The sequence below is a fragment of the Elephas maximus genome, chromosome 2 (assembly GCF_024166365.1).
Source record: "Elephas maximus indicus isolate mEleMax1 chromosome 2, mEleMax1 primary haplotype, whole genome shotgun sequence".
Classification (NCBI taxonomy): domain Eukaryota; kingdom Metazoa; phylum Chordata; class Mammalia; order Proboscidea; family Elephantidae; genus Elephas; species Elephas maximus.
The window spans coordinates 118910628-118927052 of record NC_064820.1 but is presented as its reverse complement, the minus strand read 5'-3'; the positions used below and the strand labels follow the sequence as shown (position 1 = coordinate 118927052).

Below are 16425 nucleotides of genomic sequence, written 5' to 3'. Positions count from 1 at the left end.
AATTAAAAATTTTTGTGCATCAAAGGATACCCACAAATGCGAGACAACCCACAGAATGGGAGAATGTATTTTCACATGATTATCTGACAAGGGACCTGTATGCAGAATACATAAAGAACTTGTAGGCATCAACAATAAAAATGGGCAAAGGATTTGAATAGACATTTCTCCAAAGATACATGAACTACCAATAAACACATGGAGAGATGCTCAACATTATCAGTCTTAAATGCAAATCAAAATCACAATGACATACCATTTCACACACACCAAGATGGCTAAAATAAAATAGAAAGACAGTAACACCAGTATCAAATTGTGAGAATACGCGTGAAATGCTGTCGAACAGGGAAACTCATTAGAGATTCCATGTCCAACGTTTTAATTGGGGCTGGCTACAAAGGCACCTTTTGCCAAGTACATACCAGGATTCCAGGCTCCCAGAAGGAAAGCGGGTGCTTAGCACAAACCACACTGTTTACACAAACAGCTTAGGCACAGTGAGATCCCCTTATCAATTTGGAAATCCAAGTTCCCAGATGCCAGCCAGGGCCCAATGTTGCAAACAGGCCTGCAGTCTCAGGCCTACTATACTAACTCTTCTCTGCACAGGTATGATGTCTGCAGCTTACTCTCAATGGTTCAGATAATAACAGTAACAAAAACAACAACAATAAAACATGTGGAAAGAGAAAAAATAAAGAAACATGGCAAATGTTAGTAAGTGGAGAATTTGGATGAAAAGTGTATGAGAGTTCCTTGTAATATTCTTATAACTTTAAGTTGAAATTATTTCCAAATAAGGAGAAAAATATAATGGGGTGGGGGAGATGTTAAAAAATAATATAATATTTAGAAAGAGTCTCAATAAAAATACGTACACTTACCATGAAGAAACAAAATTGTACTGAGAGATATATTTGAATAAGTAGTTACATACCATGCTGCAGAATACATATATTAGATATCATAAAGATTTCAATTAGTCCCAATTTTTTGTGAGCTATAGTGGGTTCCTCTTCCCCACAGAGGATCCATTCACATGACTCAGGTATGGCTTACTCTTCCCTCCACAATTCCTTCTCACCCAAGACAACTTCCAACAAAATGATCAGGCCTCTGTGATTTCAGTTCCCGTAACTCTGGCCACAATAACTGGCTCAAAGATAAGCACCTAACCCAAGTCAGTCAGATCAGGTAAGGATTAGGGAAAAGCTCCTTCTCCTAGTTGCTAGACTGGGAAGCTGAGTGTCCCTGGCTGCCTAGGAACATCTTATTCACTATGTGGAGAGAGCCAACGTGAAGACCGAAGTCAAGCAAACACAAGTAGAGCCCAAAGAGACAGTGTCCAGACAACATAATTTGAATACCCTGGATCCAGCCTTACCCAAAGTTACCATATCCCTGCAATTCCTAATAACACGGCTAATATCTTTCTTTCCTTCTTTCAGTTTTTTTGTTTTTGGATTTTTATTTCCTTAAGCTAGTAAATTAGCTTTTTGCCTCTTACAGTCAAGAGTTCTAATAAATATGTAAGATAATTAAAATCCCACTAGGAAATATTTAGAATTTTAAAAATTACCCTCAAATTAATTAAAAATTATAAAATAATAGGTGAAAAAAGGTTAGCGGGCCCTAAAACTGATCATAGTATGTTAACAGAGTTTATAAATTAAAAGAAAAATTATAAATTAATGAGAAAAGGATAAATCATTCAATAATTATCAGTATTAGGAAAATTAGCTATTTGCAAAAATACAGGAGCCTCACCTAACATTCTCAAAATTAATTCTCTAAGGTAGCCCAAACAAAGGGAAAGATATTAATACATACCTAGATTTTTTTCCAACCACTGATGTCCTTCAATTAGTTGGTCAATTAAGGCAAAATAATGTGGACCAGCTTCATCAGGCATAACCCAGCCACCTGTCACAATTTCGAGCTGACCATTTTCTAGTAAACTAGAGAGAAAATAATAAGAGTTTATATTAAAAAATATAGAAAAGGTTCAGATAAAAAAATGAAAATACCATAAACATTTAAGACAACCTTTAAATACAACTACTATTTTTACTAGTGGTTACACACACACACACACACACACACACACACAAATTTTAAATCAGTGAATGAATTTCAACTTTGTGGCCCTGGCGATAAAGCACCCTCAGTTAAGCGTCTTAGGTGTGACCCCCTTCTTCCCAGGCAAAGCCCTATGAGTCACTTTGGAGATTTCTTTTCATAAGAGTATAATCTCCCACACAGCCTCAAAGATTCTGGGTGTCAGAACTGACATCTGATTTATTTTTGAATCTTTCAGAACACCTAACAATGTGATTTTACTCAGAGTATATCCTTGACGAGTATTTATTGGAGGGCTGTCATTTTAAGTGCTGTGTTTGTTTCAACACACCTATATCGAAAAATCAATATTTACTTTAGTTTTTGTGACACTGAGAAGTTAATCATGTAGACAAATTGCCAAAGAATAATAATAATAAAGGTAAAGCTAGTAAATATCACATGCTTCTGGCAATACAGACCGCATCATTAAGTACTTGGCTCCAGATTCAGTTGAAATGTGGGCTAATATAGTTTATTTTTCATTATTGTGGGAAAAGCCTCTAACATAATTATCTATTCGCTGGGTACACCCTAGCCATAATATCATACAAGGTTACTAGATCCCAAGTTCTAGTAAAACTGAATTGTTACAAGAAGATACATTCCTCTAAGGAGAAAAAAAAAAATCAAACTATTAAGAATTTGAAAAAGTGCCTGAGGAAGAGCATAAAGTCAAGAATTTAAGCGAATTTCAAAAGTCCCATAGGACGGTGTCAATTTCCAACAAGAAGGTCTGAGCAACAGTGTAAAATATCAGAGAGAAAAGAGCCTGCGGTATTGAGAATGTAGATCACTGATGCCTACAGTTAAGTACCAAGCCAAGTTTAGCTGAAGCAGATGAGAGGCACAAAGGACAAATAAATATTTTTCTACAAAGCATGTAACAGAAACCATAGCATGGACAATATTTGATTTATTCAAACATATGCATGATCATATAACCAGCAGCCAAGGTGATAATGCACACCATTTATAACCAAAAACAAGCAAACAAACAAATAAAAGTCCTTGTATGAAATCAAAAAGAAATGAATTATATCTGTTTTGGCATAAGGATCACAAACTATTAATAGAATTTCACACAGGATATGTGTGTAATGTGTAATGAGTCTTTAGACTCACTACAGTGTCTAAAGAAACTCTAATGTCCAGTAGACCCTTAGATTCTCACAGGCCCAAAGCTACGAGAAGCTGGAGGTATCTAAAAAAAAAAAAAGCATTTAAGAACACAACTAACCAAGGTGGTTTAGTGGTAGAGTTTTTGTCTTCCGTGCAGGAGGTGCAGGTTTGATTCCCTGCCAATGTATCACACGTACAGTCACCACCATCTGTTAGCGGAAGTCTGCCAGTTCCTATGATGCTGAACAGGTTTCAGCAGAGCTTCCAGACTAAGAGAGACTTGGAAGAAAGTCATGGTGATCTATTTCTGAAAACCAGTCAATGAAAACCCTATGGATCGCTACAGAACGCTGTCTGATCCACATGGGGATGGCACAGGCCCGGACAACGTTTCCTTCCATTGTGCACGGGGTCAGCATCAGTCCAGGGCAGACTCCATGGCAACTAACACCACCACTGAGTCCTATGCCAGTGTGTCTTCGCTCCTACTTCATTCTTTTTCTCATCTCCCTGGCGTTAGCCTGACTTAGCCACACCCTGAAGCCCACGGACCACACCTGCACCTTATGCCTATGACCAGTACTTGGCACCTCTGGCCATCAAACATGGAAACTTGACCTCCAATGAGCAGATTCTTTGGAAACTTGCAGAAATAAATGAGTCATAACAAATTCTTTGCTGCTCTTGAATAAAGAATAGGTAACTACAGATGAAGAAATCTGAAAAACAAATGGAAAAATCACCCCAGTGGTGGGTTTTTTGTTATCTATATTAATGAGTTTCATTTTGCTAGAGAATTCGTTCCTTTACGAATGGTCTCCAAGAAATAGCCAACCAAGCAAAGAATAACACACCATACACAACAACTACTTTTCCCAGCCGTATTTGTGAATAATTCATCTCTTCCCTACGATGCCTAAATGGTTACTTTAATGACAATCCCATCTATTAATTTTGGAGAGGCATGGGAAGCCTCCCACTCATTAAAATGTTTTCTGGTATTTTCTTACCTATTTTCTTCTCTTGTATCTTTCCCAGCATGGCTGGTCCCGGCTGCCCTCATGTCTCAGCTCAAATATAACTTACCCAGGTAAGTCTCCCTAACCACCCAAGCTAAATCAAGACTCAGACTGTACCCCCATACTCTATTATGTCATAGCATTTATCACGATCCAAAATTATCTTCTTCACATCTGTGTCTCCTCTTTCTCTCCTCAGTTCCATCGACATTACAATGTAAGCTCCAAGAGATCAGGGACTAGGACATGCTGTTTTGTTCGCTTTTACATGCCCAGCATTGGTAAGTCAAAACATTATGTCATGGAAGCCAAGGGGCTCATGTTTTAAAACAGCATACTCACATACACTTTCAAGAAAAGTGCATGATACCACCTCACCCCCACAACAATGGCTATGATTTAAAAAAAACAGCAGAAAATAACAGGCGTTGGGGAGGATATGAAGAAACTGGAACCCTAATTCATTGCTGGTAGGAACGCAAAATGGTACAGGTGCTGTGGATAACACTTTAGTGGTCCACAAAAAGGTAAATATAGAACTAGTATATGACCTAGCAACCCCACTCCTAGGTATATATACCCGAGAGACTGAAAGCAGGAATACAAACAGAAACGTGTCGACCAATGTTCATTGCAGCACTATTCACAATAGCCAAAAGGTAGAAATAACCTAGATGCCCATCGACAGATGAATGGATAAACAAAATGTGCTCTACACATACAATGGACTATTACTCAGCCATAACTAGAAATGAAATCCTGATACATGCTACAAATACAACACGGATGAACCTTGAAAACATATACTGAGTGAAATAAGTCAGTCACAAAAGGACAAACACTGTATGATCCCCAGGCCAATGTATAGAGACCAAAGCTTATTAGTGGTTATCAGGGGCAAGATGGAGGGGGAAAGGAGGAGTTACTCCCTAGGAGGCACTGACTTTACGTTAATAGTGGTGGAATAATTTGGGAAAGGATAGCGGTAATGGTTGCAAAACATGATGAACATAATCAATATCACTGAATTATACATGTAAAAATTGTTGAATTGGCAAGTGTTTTGTTACATATATTTTTACCACAATTAAAAAAAAAAAGTGAATGAGTGGGTCATAATAGGCAAAAATAATGTCATAACAGAAAGCCAGAAAGAGAAACTTCTTTGCATAGTATCATGGATTGAATTGTGTCCTGCCAAAAAATGTGGGTCAACCTGGCTAGTCCATGATTCCCAATATTGTGTAATTGTTCACCATTTTGTCATCTGATATGATTTTCCTACGTGTTGTAAATTCTACCTCTACGATGTTAATAAGGCGGGATTAGCGGCAATTATGTTAATGAGGCAGGGCTCAATCTACAAGATTAGGTTGTATCTTAAATCAATCTCTTTTGAGATATAAAAAGGAGAAGCTAACAGAGACATGGGGACCTCATACCACCAAGAAACAAGACCTAGAAGAATGCCGCGTCTTGTGGACCTGGGCTCCCTGAGCTAAGAAGCTCTTCTACCAGAGAAGATTGATGACAACAACCTTCCCCCAGAGCCGACAGACAAAGCCTTCCCCTGGAGCTGGCACCCTGAATTTGGACTCCTAGCCTCCTAGACACTGAGAGAATAAACTTCCCCCCTTTGTTAAAGCCACCCACTTGCAGTATTTCTGTTACAGCAGCACTAGATAACTAAGACACACAGCTTCTCCAGTGGGCCAGACTAAACATCTGATAGAAAAAAATAGATAACATAAAGCAACAATCTAAGTAGTGTGATAATGACTGGACACCTAACAGAATAATCAGATGAATAAGTAATCCTATTTCATTAAAAACCACCCACTTTTCCTAGTCCATCACACTTTAAGCCATACATAAGAATGGTAAAAACCAGACTACAAACCAGAAGACTCTTACAGGTAGGAAAGTTTGGTTGGATGTAAAATGCTCGCTTTGTTAGGCAAGAGCAATTGTTGTATGACCTGTTCAACCAAAAAACAAATTCAGAAATTACATAAGTGCCAAGTTTGCATGTTCACGCCTATATTCAGAACATATGTGGCAGGCACTTAAATATCTGATGAAATAATGAAAAAGAGAAATGGTCCAAAGAACTATGAGGAAAACTGTTGACCCACCTATTGAGAAAAGATTGAGGTTGTCAAGGGTTTCATTTTACTTGGATCCACAATCAGCACTCATGGAAGCAGCAGTCAAGAAATCAAAAGACGCATTGCATAGGGCAAACTGGCTGCAAAAGACCTTTTTTAAAGTGTTGAAAAGCAAAGATGTTACCTTAAGGACTAAAGTGCACCTGATCCAAGCCATGGTATTTTCAGTCACCTAATATGCATGCAAAAACTGGACAATGAATAAGGATGACTGAAGAAGAACTGACACCTTTGAATTGTGGCACTGGTGAAGAATACTGCCAAAAGAACCAACAAATCTGTCTTGGAAGAAGTACAAACAGAATGCTCCTTGGAAGCAAGGATGGCGAGACTGCGTCTCACATACTTTGGACATGTTGTAGGAGGGATTAGTCCCTGGAGAAGGACATCATGCTTGATAAAGTAGAGGGTCAGCGAAAAAGAGGAAGACCTTCAATGAGATGGACTGACACAGTGGCTGCAACAATGGACACAAGCATAACAATGATTGTGAGGATGGTGCAGGACCAGGCAGTGTTTCGTTCTGTTGTATACAGGGTCGCCATGAGTTGGAATCAACTCGGCAGCACCTAACAACAAGACCTGTTGAAAAGCATGGTAATGATCATCATTATTTAGTGATAGGTACAAAAAACAAGGACTTTTTTCCTTATAGAAACAACACATTAGGAAATTGTCACTTAGAAAAATAAAGAGTAACAGAAAAGCTAGATTAAAAAGATACCATGCATAAAACCATTATTGTTAGTGGTAAGACAAAAATAAAATTAAAACAAATTACAACTGGGCATTCAAAACTTTAAAAAACCATCAAGACAGTAAATACATATATCCAGAGAAAATTTTAATCCAAAGAAATAAGAATGCTTCTACATTTCTATTCATTCAAGTGTTCCACAAGCATCAGTTGAGCTGTATTTCTGATAGGCATGGGAATACAAAATCAAAAAAGACGTGTCCACCCCACTCTTTGTTTCTACCAAGAGGTGCTCTGGTTTCTGGCCCACTTTTTTACAAGTATACGTAATGATTTTTCTAATAAACACAAAATCTAGAGGCAAACACAGGTTGTGAAGGCATATAAGACAAACACTGAGGAAAGTGAAAAGACACAGCGAAAATGAGGGAATTAAAGGAGTACTAAAAAAAAAAAAAAAAAAATTTTTTTTTTTTTTTTTTTAAGGAGTACAGTTTTCCAGAAATTAGAAAACCAGGTACTAACTTTCAAAATTACCAACTCCCCTGTTTCCCTTTTTTAAATGGCGAGCTGACTTGTAACTACCGCTAAAAGACATTCACATACTCCTATGTTTCTACTATTTTAACATACTGGAGAATTTGGAATAAAAAGCTTAAGAAAATAACTGATCAAAATTGAGCTGAGCGTATCTGTCACGCCTCACTTTGCCTAAGACGCAGAATTTACACTCAAGAATTTAACGCAAAGCACAAAACGTTGCAAATCATTTTCTCTGAGTGTCACTTCCCCCTACGTAGAACCATCACGTTTGGAATTTGATCACGCACAGGAGGACACAGTCAAGGAGCTTTTTTTCCCTAATGGGGAAATCGTTGCAGACAACTTAGTAGCAGACAATGCATCATTTAGTGAGCTTTGAAGAATCACAAATTAATTTCACAAGAGAAAATCAGCTGACTTTGTAATCACACATTTGGGGAAATATGAAATAATACAAGATGACGTACAGGAACTCATTCTTAAATTTAAAAAATTAGTTAAATGGAAAATTCCAAAAGGTGGGAGGTCCCCAATGAATCAATTTACAGCCTAAAGACATCCACTTATCAGATTATCCAATTCACGTCCCTTTTATGGGCAATGTCTAGTAAGAGAGTAAAAATAAGATCTGTTTAAAAACCCCTCACGTAATAATTGGGGAAACTCACTGTATACCTTTAACTATTATTAACACTTTTCTTTAAAGACTTAGAGTATGTGGGATCGATGGCAAATTAGTCATCTCTTGTCATTCTGTCCTTACTGCGTTCCAGCCATCCCTGTCTTCTCTCCGTTCGCTATCCACGCTCTCTCTCTGCCTGGAATGTTTTCTCTCCCAGTAGTTGCCTCACTGGTCCACATCCCACCCAAACTCCATTAAATTATGGTATCTTTCATAAAATCAAATGCTTTTCTTTCATCCAATTTATGGCAAAATGTAATTATATATTTGTATGTTTACTGTCTTCCTTCCCCAAAAGACTGTTAGCTCCATAAGGGCAGGAATCATGTCTGTTTCATTCTCCATATAACACTCAATGTCCGTGTAAGTATAAAACTGTAAGAAAAGGGTACGCCGATAACCCACAAATAAAACAGACAAAAGATGAAAGACATTTCACGAAGAGCTGGCTCCTAAAAATGTGAAAAGAATTTAACCTCATCCAGAAGGAATTGCAAATTAAAACTTCAATGAGATGCCACTTTTCACCTATCAGATTAGAAAAGATCGAAAAGTTGGATAACATGCTGTGATGTCAGGATGTGTGGAACTAAGCATTCTCACATATTGCTGACAGTAGCTATTTAATTTTAAAACGCACATATGCATAAACATTCAAAAAAAGTGAGAAAAGATGTAAAAGTATTGAGAAAAAATGAAAGCGTTATATACATTAAGGATGCACTCTATGCATTAACATACGACAAGAACAAAAACATCAGTTGGGATTAGTAAAATAAATTAAGGCACATCCATAAAACAGACTTTTATGCAGCCTTTAAGAAGAAAAAGAGCCCCTCTTTACTGAAAGGTAAAAAGCATGGCAGAGCACACTGCACATGGACACTATCGTTTGTATAATACGTATATCTACACACATCAAGCGGGGACTATACCTTCTCCTGTATATCTATAAAATGCCTCTGGAAAAACGAACGGGAGATAGTCACAGTAGCTACCTCCTGTGAGAAGAACCAGAAGACAAGGAGACAGAAGATGCCAGTCACCTTGCCTTTCATTGAGGACCCTTTATATACTTAGGCATATATCCAAAAATAAATTTAAAAAAACTTTTCTAACCTTAAATGCTATATCGTGATTTCTCCTATGCACTGAAGATTAACAAAACCATTCCTTAAGATGGCCATGAAATTAAAAACACAGTTCTCATATTAGATGGTTGAATCAATAGTTTCTATAAAATTTTAATAAGCAGGGAGTATAATTTAAATATTTCGCTGTATAGTAAATATTACTTCATGTCCTCAGTCATTTTTCCAAATTAGAAAATGCTCAATCAAAATAAATTAGAAAGTACTTCAGTTTGAAGAACAAAAGAACACACTCTTAATGTCTTGCTGTAATGTACAAGCGGTTATGGTAGACAGTTTTTAACCAACTTATTTTACTTAATACTATAGCATGAACACGCTTCCATGTCAGCAGGTAGAAACATACATCATTATGTTTACGGCTGTATTGTATTTCTTTTTTACATCTTTTTTTAAACTGAGATAGAAGTAACATATACTGTAAGTGTTCAATTTGATGGGTTCAGACAATTGTTTCTACCCCTGTAATTAGTTCTCAAAACAAGATACAGAATATTTCCATCAACTCATGCCCTTTTCCAATCAATTCCCCCACCTCCCTAAAAAGAACACCATTCTGACATTCTGATTTGTATAAATGAATAGATCAATTTTGTCTATTCTTAGACTTCATCAAATGGAATCATACAATATTTATTCTTTTGGTCTGGCTTCTTTTGCTTAACGTGATTTTGAGGTTCATTTGTGTTACTGTACATTTCAGTAGTTCATTATTTTTTATTACTGATGTAGTATGTACTCCATTGTAGAAATATACCATAAACTTTCAGTCCATTCTCTTGGTGGTTGATATTTGGATTATTTCCAGTTTAAAGACATTAAGAAAGTGTGTGTACAAGTCTTCTTGTGGACATGTTTTCATTTTCCTTGGGTAAATTTCTAAGAGCGGAATTGCTGGGTCATATGGTTTATCGTTTAACTTTGGAAAACTCTTTCGTGGTTTTCAGAAAGTGGTTTTACCACTTTGCATTCCCACCAGCAACACGTACAAGTCGCTGCACATACTCATCAACATTTGAGGTCGTCGGTCATTTTAACTTTAGCCATTCTAGTTTCTACTAGTAGTTTGAACTTGCATCTCCCTGATGATCACACATTACCTGGCCTGTGCACATGTCCCCTCCCCCCAGGGCTGCAGCCATAATAAACTTCTTCCAGGTGTCTCAACATGTTGTGTTCTTGCTAAACTCTGACCCATAAATCAGAATTCTCTTCTCATAACCTGGAATACCTCCCCATCCCCTGTATCACCCCCTTAAGAATTTGGCTAACGCTAGTGCCGTTCAGGTTTCAGCTTGAATACTACTTGCTTCAGAAAGCCTTCCTAGATCCCCTCCTTTCACGTGGAAGAAAACACTTGATTATAATAAACCAAAAAACGAAACCCGTTGCCATCGAGTCAATTCCAACTCATAGCAACCCTAGAGGACAGAGTACAACCGCCCCATAGGATTCCAAGGAGCGGCTGGTATATTGAACTGCTGACCTTTTGGTTAGCAGCCATCTCTTAACCACTGTGCCACCAAGGCTCCTTCATTGTAATACTGTGTTTATATGTCTTCCCTGTTCTGCCCCTAGGATGGGACCAGGTTGGTCTTGTTCACCTCCTGTATGCCCAGAGCCTAGTACAGTAAATATTTTTGAATGAATGACAGGGTAAATAACGAAAGGCTTTGAAATTAATATTTCAGCTGAGTCTTAAAAAATGAGTAGAACTGAGATTATATAATGCACAAAAAGAAAAACATCCAAGGTGAAGTATGGGGAAATTCCTTAGGATTATGAAATAACATGTGTCTGAGGACACCCACATAGTTCCTGTGAGGCAGGAAGAGATTAAAGACAAAGGTGGACAAGTAAGGAAGAAGCAGACAGAAGAGTCTATATGTGCCAGCCAAAGGAGGTTGGTCTTCAGCTTTTGACAATGAAATGTCACTGCAGCATTTTAAAGCAAAGAAGGAACATGACTAGATTCACACATTGGAAGCATAGCTTTGTCAGTAAAATGGAAGACAACTTAGAAATGGCACAGCTGGAAAAAGGAAGACTGGATAGAGATTTTCATAACAATACAAAACAAGAGCAATAGGGATGGATATCAGTGGTCAGACTGCAGAGCTATTAAAGGGGCAGAATTGACAAGGTCTAAGAACCATCGAGTCAATCTAGACTCACGGCAACCCTATAGGACAGAATTGCCCCATAGGGTTTCCAAGGAGCGCCTGGTGGATTTGAACTGCCGACCTTTTGGTTAGCAGCCGAACTCTTAACCACTGTGCCACCAAAGCTCCTTTTCTTGTGTTTTTGATAGGGACTGAGTGAGGAGCCCTGAGGGTGCAGTGGGTAGTGCTGGGCTGCTAATCAAAAAGCTGGTGGTTTGAACTCATCAGCCACTCCACGAGAGAAAGCTGTGGCAGTCTGCTTCCATAAATACTACAGCCATGGACACTCTATGGGGCAGTTCTACTCTGTCCTAATAGGGCGAGTTAGAATAGACTCGACGGCAATGGGTTTAGTTTTGGTTTAGGGACTGACTGCATGTGAACAAACAGCAGACTGAAAGGCTGGTGCCACAGTTGTTATGAGAACTGAATCTGGGACAAGGCTGCCTTCCTCTGGTCCTGACTCCACACTTACAAACTGGATGACCTTGGACATGTTCCCTAGCACCTCTACCTCAGTTTCCTCAACAGTAAAATGAGGATAATAAAGGTTCTTAACTCATAGGAATGCTGGAGGATTGACTGAATGTAAGTGCTTAGAACATACTTAGTACATAGTAAGCATCCAGTAAGTTTTAGCTGCAGCGATTAACCATTAACTAGGGAAGAAGAAAGATATCTAGGTTGGAGCTTTAGATCAAGAAGTAGCCCAAACTGCCGGTAACTGAAACAAGAGTGTGGACAAGCACACAAAATGAGAGAGAAGGACCAAGGGGTATTCCCCCATACTGGAGAACCAAAACATTAAAGAAGTGAGCAGAGAGGAAATAAGAAGAGGTGATAAAACATGCTCAGCAATACAGAAACAGAACCAGGAGAAAAAGAGCTTGGGATCATAGAAGCCAAAGAGAAAAGAATTTCAAGAATGGAGTGGTCAGTGTCAATACTGCAAACAACTCCTCCCTGAAGACACAAAGTACCCAACGAATGGAGCAACTGAGAAGTCCGTCGTGGCCTTTACTAGGATCCATGGTGTAAACAGAAGCCAGCAGCTGAAGTAAACGAGAGGTAGAAGTAAACCAGAGCCATTTTCACTCAAGATGAACTGGAGTTAGAAGGACTGGGGTAGAATGCAGTTGTTGTTAGCTGCTGTCAAGTCGGCCCAAACTCATGGTGACTCCATTTACAATGGAAACAAAATGCTTTCCATCCCCATAATCAGTTGTGGATCGGATCGTTGTGATCCACAGGGTTTTCACTGGCTGATTTTCAGAAGTAAACCACCAGGTCTCTCTCCCTAGTCCATCTTAGTCTGGAAGCTCCAATGAAGCCTGTTCAGCAACATGGTGACAGTCACTCCTCCACTGCCAGATGGGTGATGGTTATATATGAGATGAACTGGGCAGGAATCAAACCCAGTCTCCAGTGTAAGAGGCCAAGAATTCCATCATTGAATCTCTGGGTTAGAACACATACTAATACAAATGTACATTGCTACTTCAACTACTGACCTTATTTTAGACACTGGTAATACATTGCTTTGATTCTTTTGATGAAATACTAAGTATCTTTTGGCTCTAAACACACTCCAAATTTGCAATTTACACTGAACACCACAAGACATACTAACATCTCACCGTTCTGTCAATTTTACAGTAGCCTTTGGTAAAATGCCATAAAATCTGACCTGTATAAAATGCATAATAAATTAGCCTGTATAAGAACGCTAAAGGTACACTTTTCTAGGGCAACTCAGTAAATTTGGATTCTTATTATTTGAAAAAGTAAACTACAAGTATTTCCCCTATTTCAATAAGCAAACGGGCAGAGTTAAGAGAGGATAAAGTTCACTTATCTATAAACCTAGATAAAAAGATGTAAGAGGATGGTAGAAAAAGTAGGTAATAGTTTGCATTCTTGGTATAGCAATGAGTTCAAGCAATATGGTGGATATACTATATCCATTGGCACCCCGGTGGCATAGCAGTTAAGAGCTATAGCGGCTATCCAAAAGGTCAACAGTTCAAATCTACCAGGCGATCCTTGGAAACCATATGGGGCAGTTTCTATTCTGTCCTATAAGGTTGCTATGAGTTGGAAGCGACTCGATGGCAATGGGTTTTTGTTTTGTTTTGTTTTTTTAATATTAACTGATGGTACTTGTTGTGGGCTGAAATTGTGTCCTTCCAAAATATATGTTCAATTCTAACCCCCAGTACCGGTAAATGTGACCTTATTTGAAAAGTGCATCATTACAGATGTAATCAGTTAAGATGAGGTTATCAGGGTGGGCCCTAATCTCTTTATGACTGGTGTATTTATAAGAAAAGAAGACAAGAGACACAAATGGAAGAGATGGCCACGTGAAGACACAGGAAGACGGGTGCAGAGACTGGTGTGATGCTGCCACAAGCGAAGAAACACCTGGGACCACCAGAAACTAGAAGAGGCAAGGAGGGATTCCTTGCGTACAGCCTTCAGAGAGAGCACAGCTCTGCCGACACCCTCATTTTGTATTTCATTTTCTATTTCTAGCGTCCAGAACTGTGAAAGAATAGATTTATGTTGTTTTAAGCCACCCTGTTCATATATTTTGTTACAGCAGCTCTAGGAAACTAATGGGCTCAAATACAGCAAAGACCACAAAGATGGCACAGGACCGGGTAGCTTGTAGCTCTGTTATATACAAGGTCACCATGAGTTGGGACTAACTCAAAGGCAACTAACAACAACAGGAAACTAACAACTCCTGGTTCTATTTCTGCACTGCTGAGCATTCCTTTTTCATCATCTCTTATTTCCTCCTCTGCTCACTTCCACGCAGCTCATATTTAGGGCCGTATTTCCCACTTAAAATGTCTGCATAGAGAAGCTGCTCAAGACTTTGGGAAACACACAAACTGCTCTAATTTCCAAAAACTCCATTGAGCACCAGCCTCAAGAGCAGAAGCAGACGTAATAACTGTTGTAATGTCTCAGAGCCCAGAGAAGAATAATGAATATGGAATATGCTGGGTGCTAGTCAAAGGAGATGCTGAGGTTAATGTTTCAGCTGCTTGACTCTGAATAAGGACTTACATTTTGATGTAGTATAAACACCATGCAGTATTTAAATGCATTTATCCAAAAAATATTCAATATGAAGCCTCAAAGTAAAATGAATGTTAACACACAAGTTATTTTCCAAGAAAACAAGTACAGACAGAAAATGTGCTGAGTATTTAATGGAAGGAGGTTTCTTTTAATCCACTGGATTTGTGTTAGAAGTAGGTACCACAGCTATAATTGAATAAATTACTTGGGATCACAAAAAAAAAAAAAAAAAAACTAGACGTTGTTTACATGGATCTCCCTTTAGTTAACTAGATTTTCATTTTTAAAAAGCTTACAGAACTGAATACTGCTGCCACGGGGGGAAGAATCAAACAAGTCATTGTTAGAATAGATTATGGGGATCATTTGAGTTATGTTTCTGTTAAGTTCCCACGATCAATTGGTATTCTTCAGGGACAATGAAAGCTTACATGGACTCTGCTGGAATTAACAGGTTCTGCACTGCAACAGCTAGCTTGCAAATTTGAGTACAGACATTTAATCCATAGACTCATCTTCAAAAAGAAAAACAAGTCATTGCATAAGCATTACCCTACTGTCGAAAAAATTCTATCAGTAATGGCACTTAGTTCAAGCTCAGAATTTTAAATAATGAAAGCATACCTAAAAATCTATTAAGTTTTTCTCTCTCTCTCTCTCTCTCACACACACACACACACACACAAATACATCTGGGCAAGGACCACTAAGAGTGTATGTTCAAATAAGTAGGAAAAAATGCTACTATTCTAGTTCTACAAATAAATGAACATGAGTGAAGGGTTATAGCTGGAAGGGAAAGACCAGAAACAAAACTCATTTGCCCCAATGTGGCTCTAAAACAATTTTTTTCTTTAAGCAAAATAGTATCAGTAAGGAACAGGCCTACATTTCAGAACATTTCTCAATGCCAAGAGAGCAGCTCCCAAAAGGGATTGCAGAAAAATGATGGCTGAGCATTAGACTATAATTTGCAATCCCTCCCTCCACACCTTAACCATCTTCTATCCATAACACTGAGTTGAATCGTATGAAATTACCATTTTTGTACATCAAAAGTGGTCAAATATCAGGAATTTCATATGGTTTGACCTAAAGAAAATGGCAAACAGAACAGGTTAAAAACAAAATAAATAAAAATTTGTATCCACGTAGAACCAGGAGAAGAGGGCCATCCACTGACATAAAATTGGTGGCAATTCGGGTAGATGCAGTGCAAGTGAAGCTTAAAGAATTCAAGAAGTACTGACTTGCAATTCTCCTGCATGAAGATCAGCACGGAGTCCCAAGTCACAATCAAGAATATCCTAAGGAAATCTTGTCTACAGCCCCTAATGTGAAGGGACAAGGGCTAAAGCAAGGCTGAATCTCAGAACGCCACTAATCACAGTTCCATTCTTCACCTGAAGGCTTGAAGTGAGCCCCACCCTACAGGAGCCCCTCTCCCCATATGCTAGGGCAGCTTCCGAACGCAGCCACCCCGGCAGGGAAGCCAAGCACAGCCTCGCCTTACCTAACACAGCAGGCCACAGGCTCAGTTTCCTTTCGGGATGGTTGGGCTCTGCCCTACACTCTACGAAACAGCACCTTCAGAGACAGCCTCATACCCTGCCTAGTTTTGTTCTTAGTTGCTGTGGAGTCGGCTCCAACTCATGGCAACCTTATGC

General features: G+C 38.7%; 1 protein-coding gene across 1 annotated transcript in view; it reads right to left on the bottom strand.

Annotated features, from left to right (window-relative positions):
• The window catches only part of MAN2A1 (mannosidase alpha class 2A member 1), a 180989-nt gene that overhangs the window by 112260 nt on the left and 52304 nt on the right, over positions 1-16425 (bottom strand). Inside the window, exon 5 of the mRNA XM_049871853.1 lies at positions 1834-1961. Within this exon, the coding sequence (XP_049727810.1) occupies positions 1834-1961 (128 nt within the window). The remainder of the gene's footprint in view (positions 1-1833; positions 1962-16425) is intronic.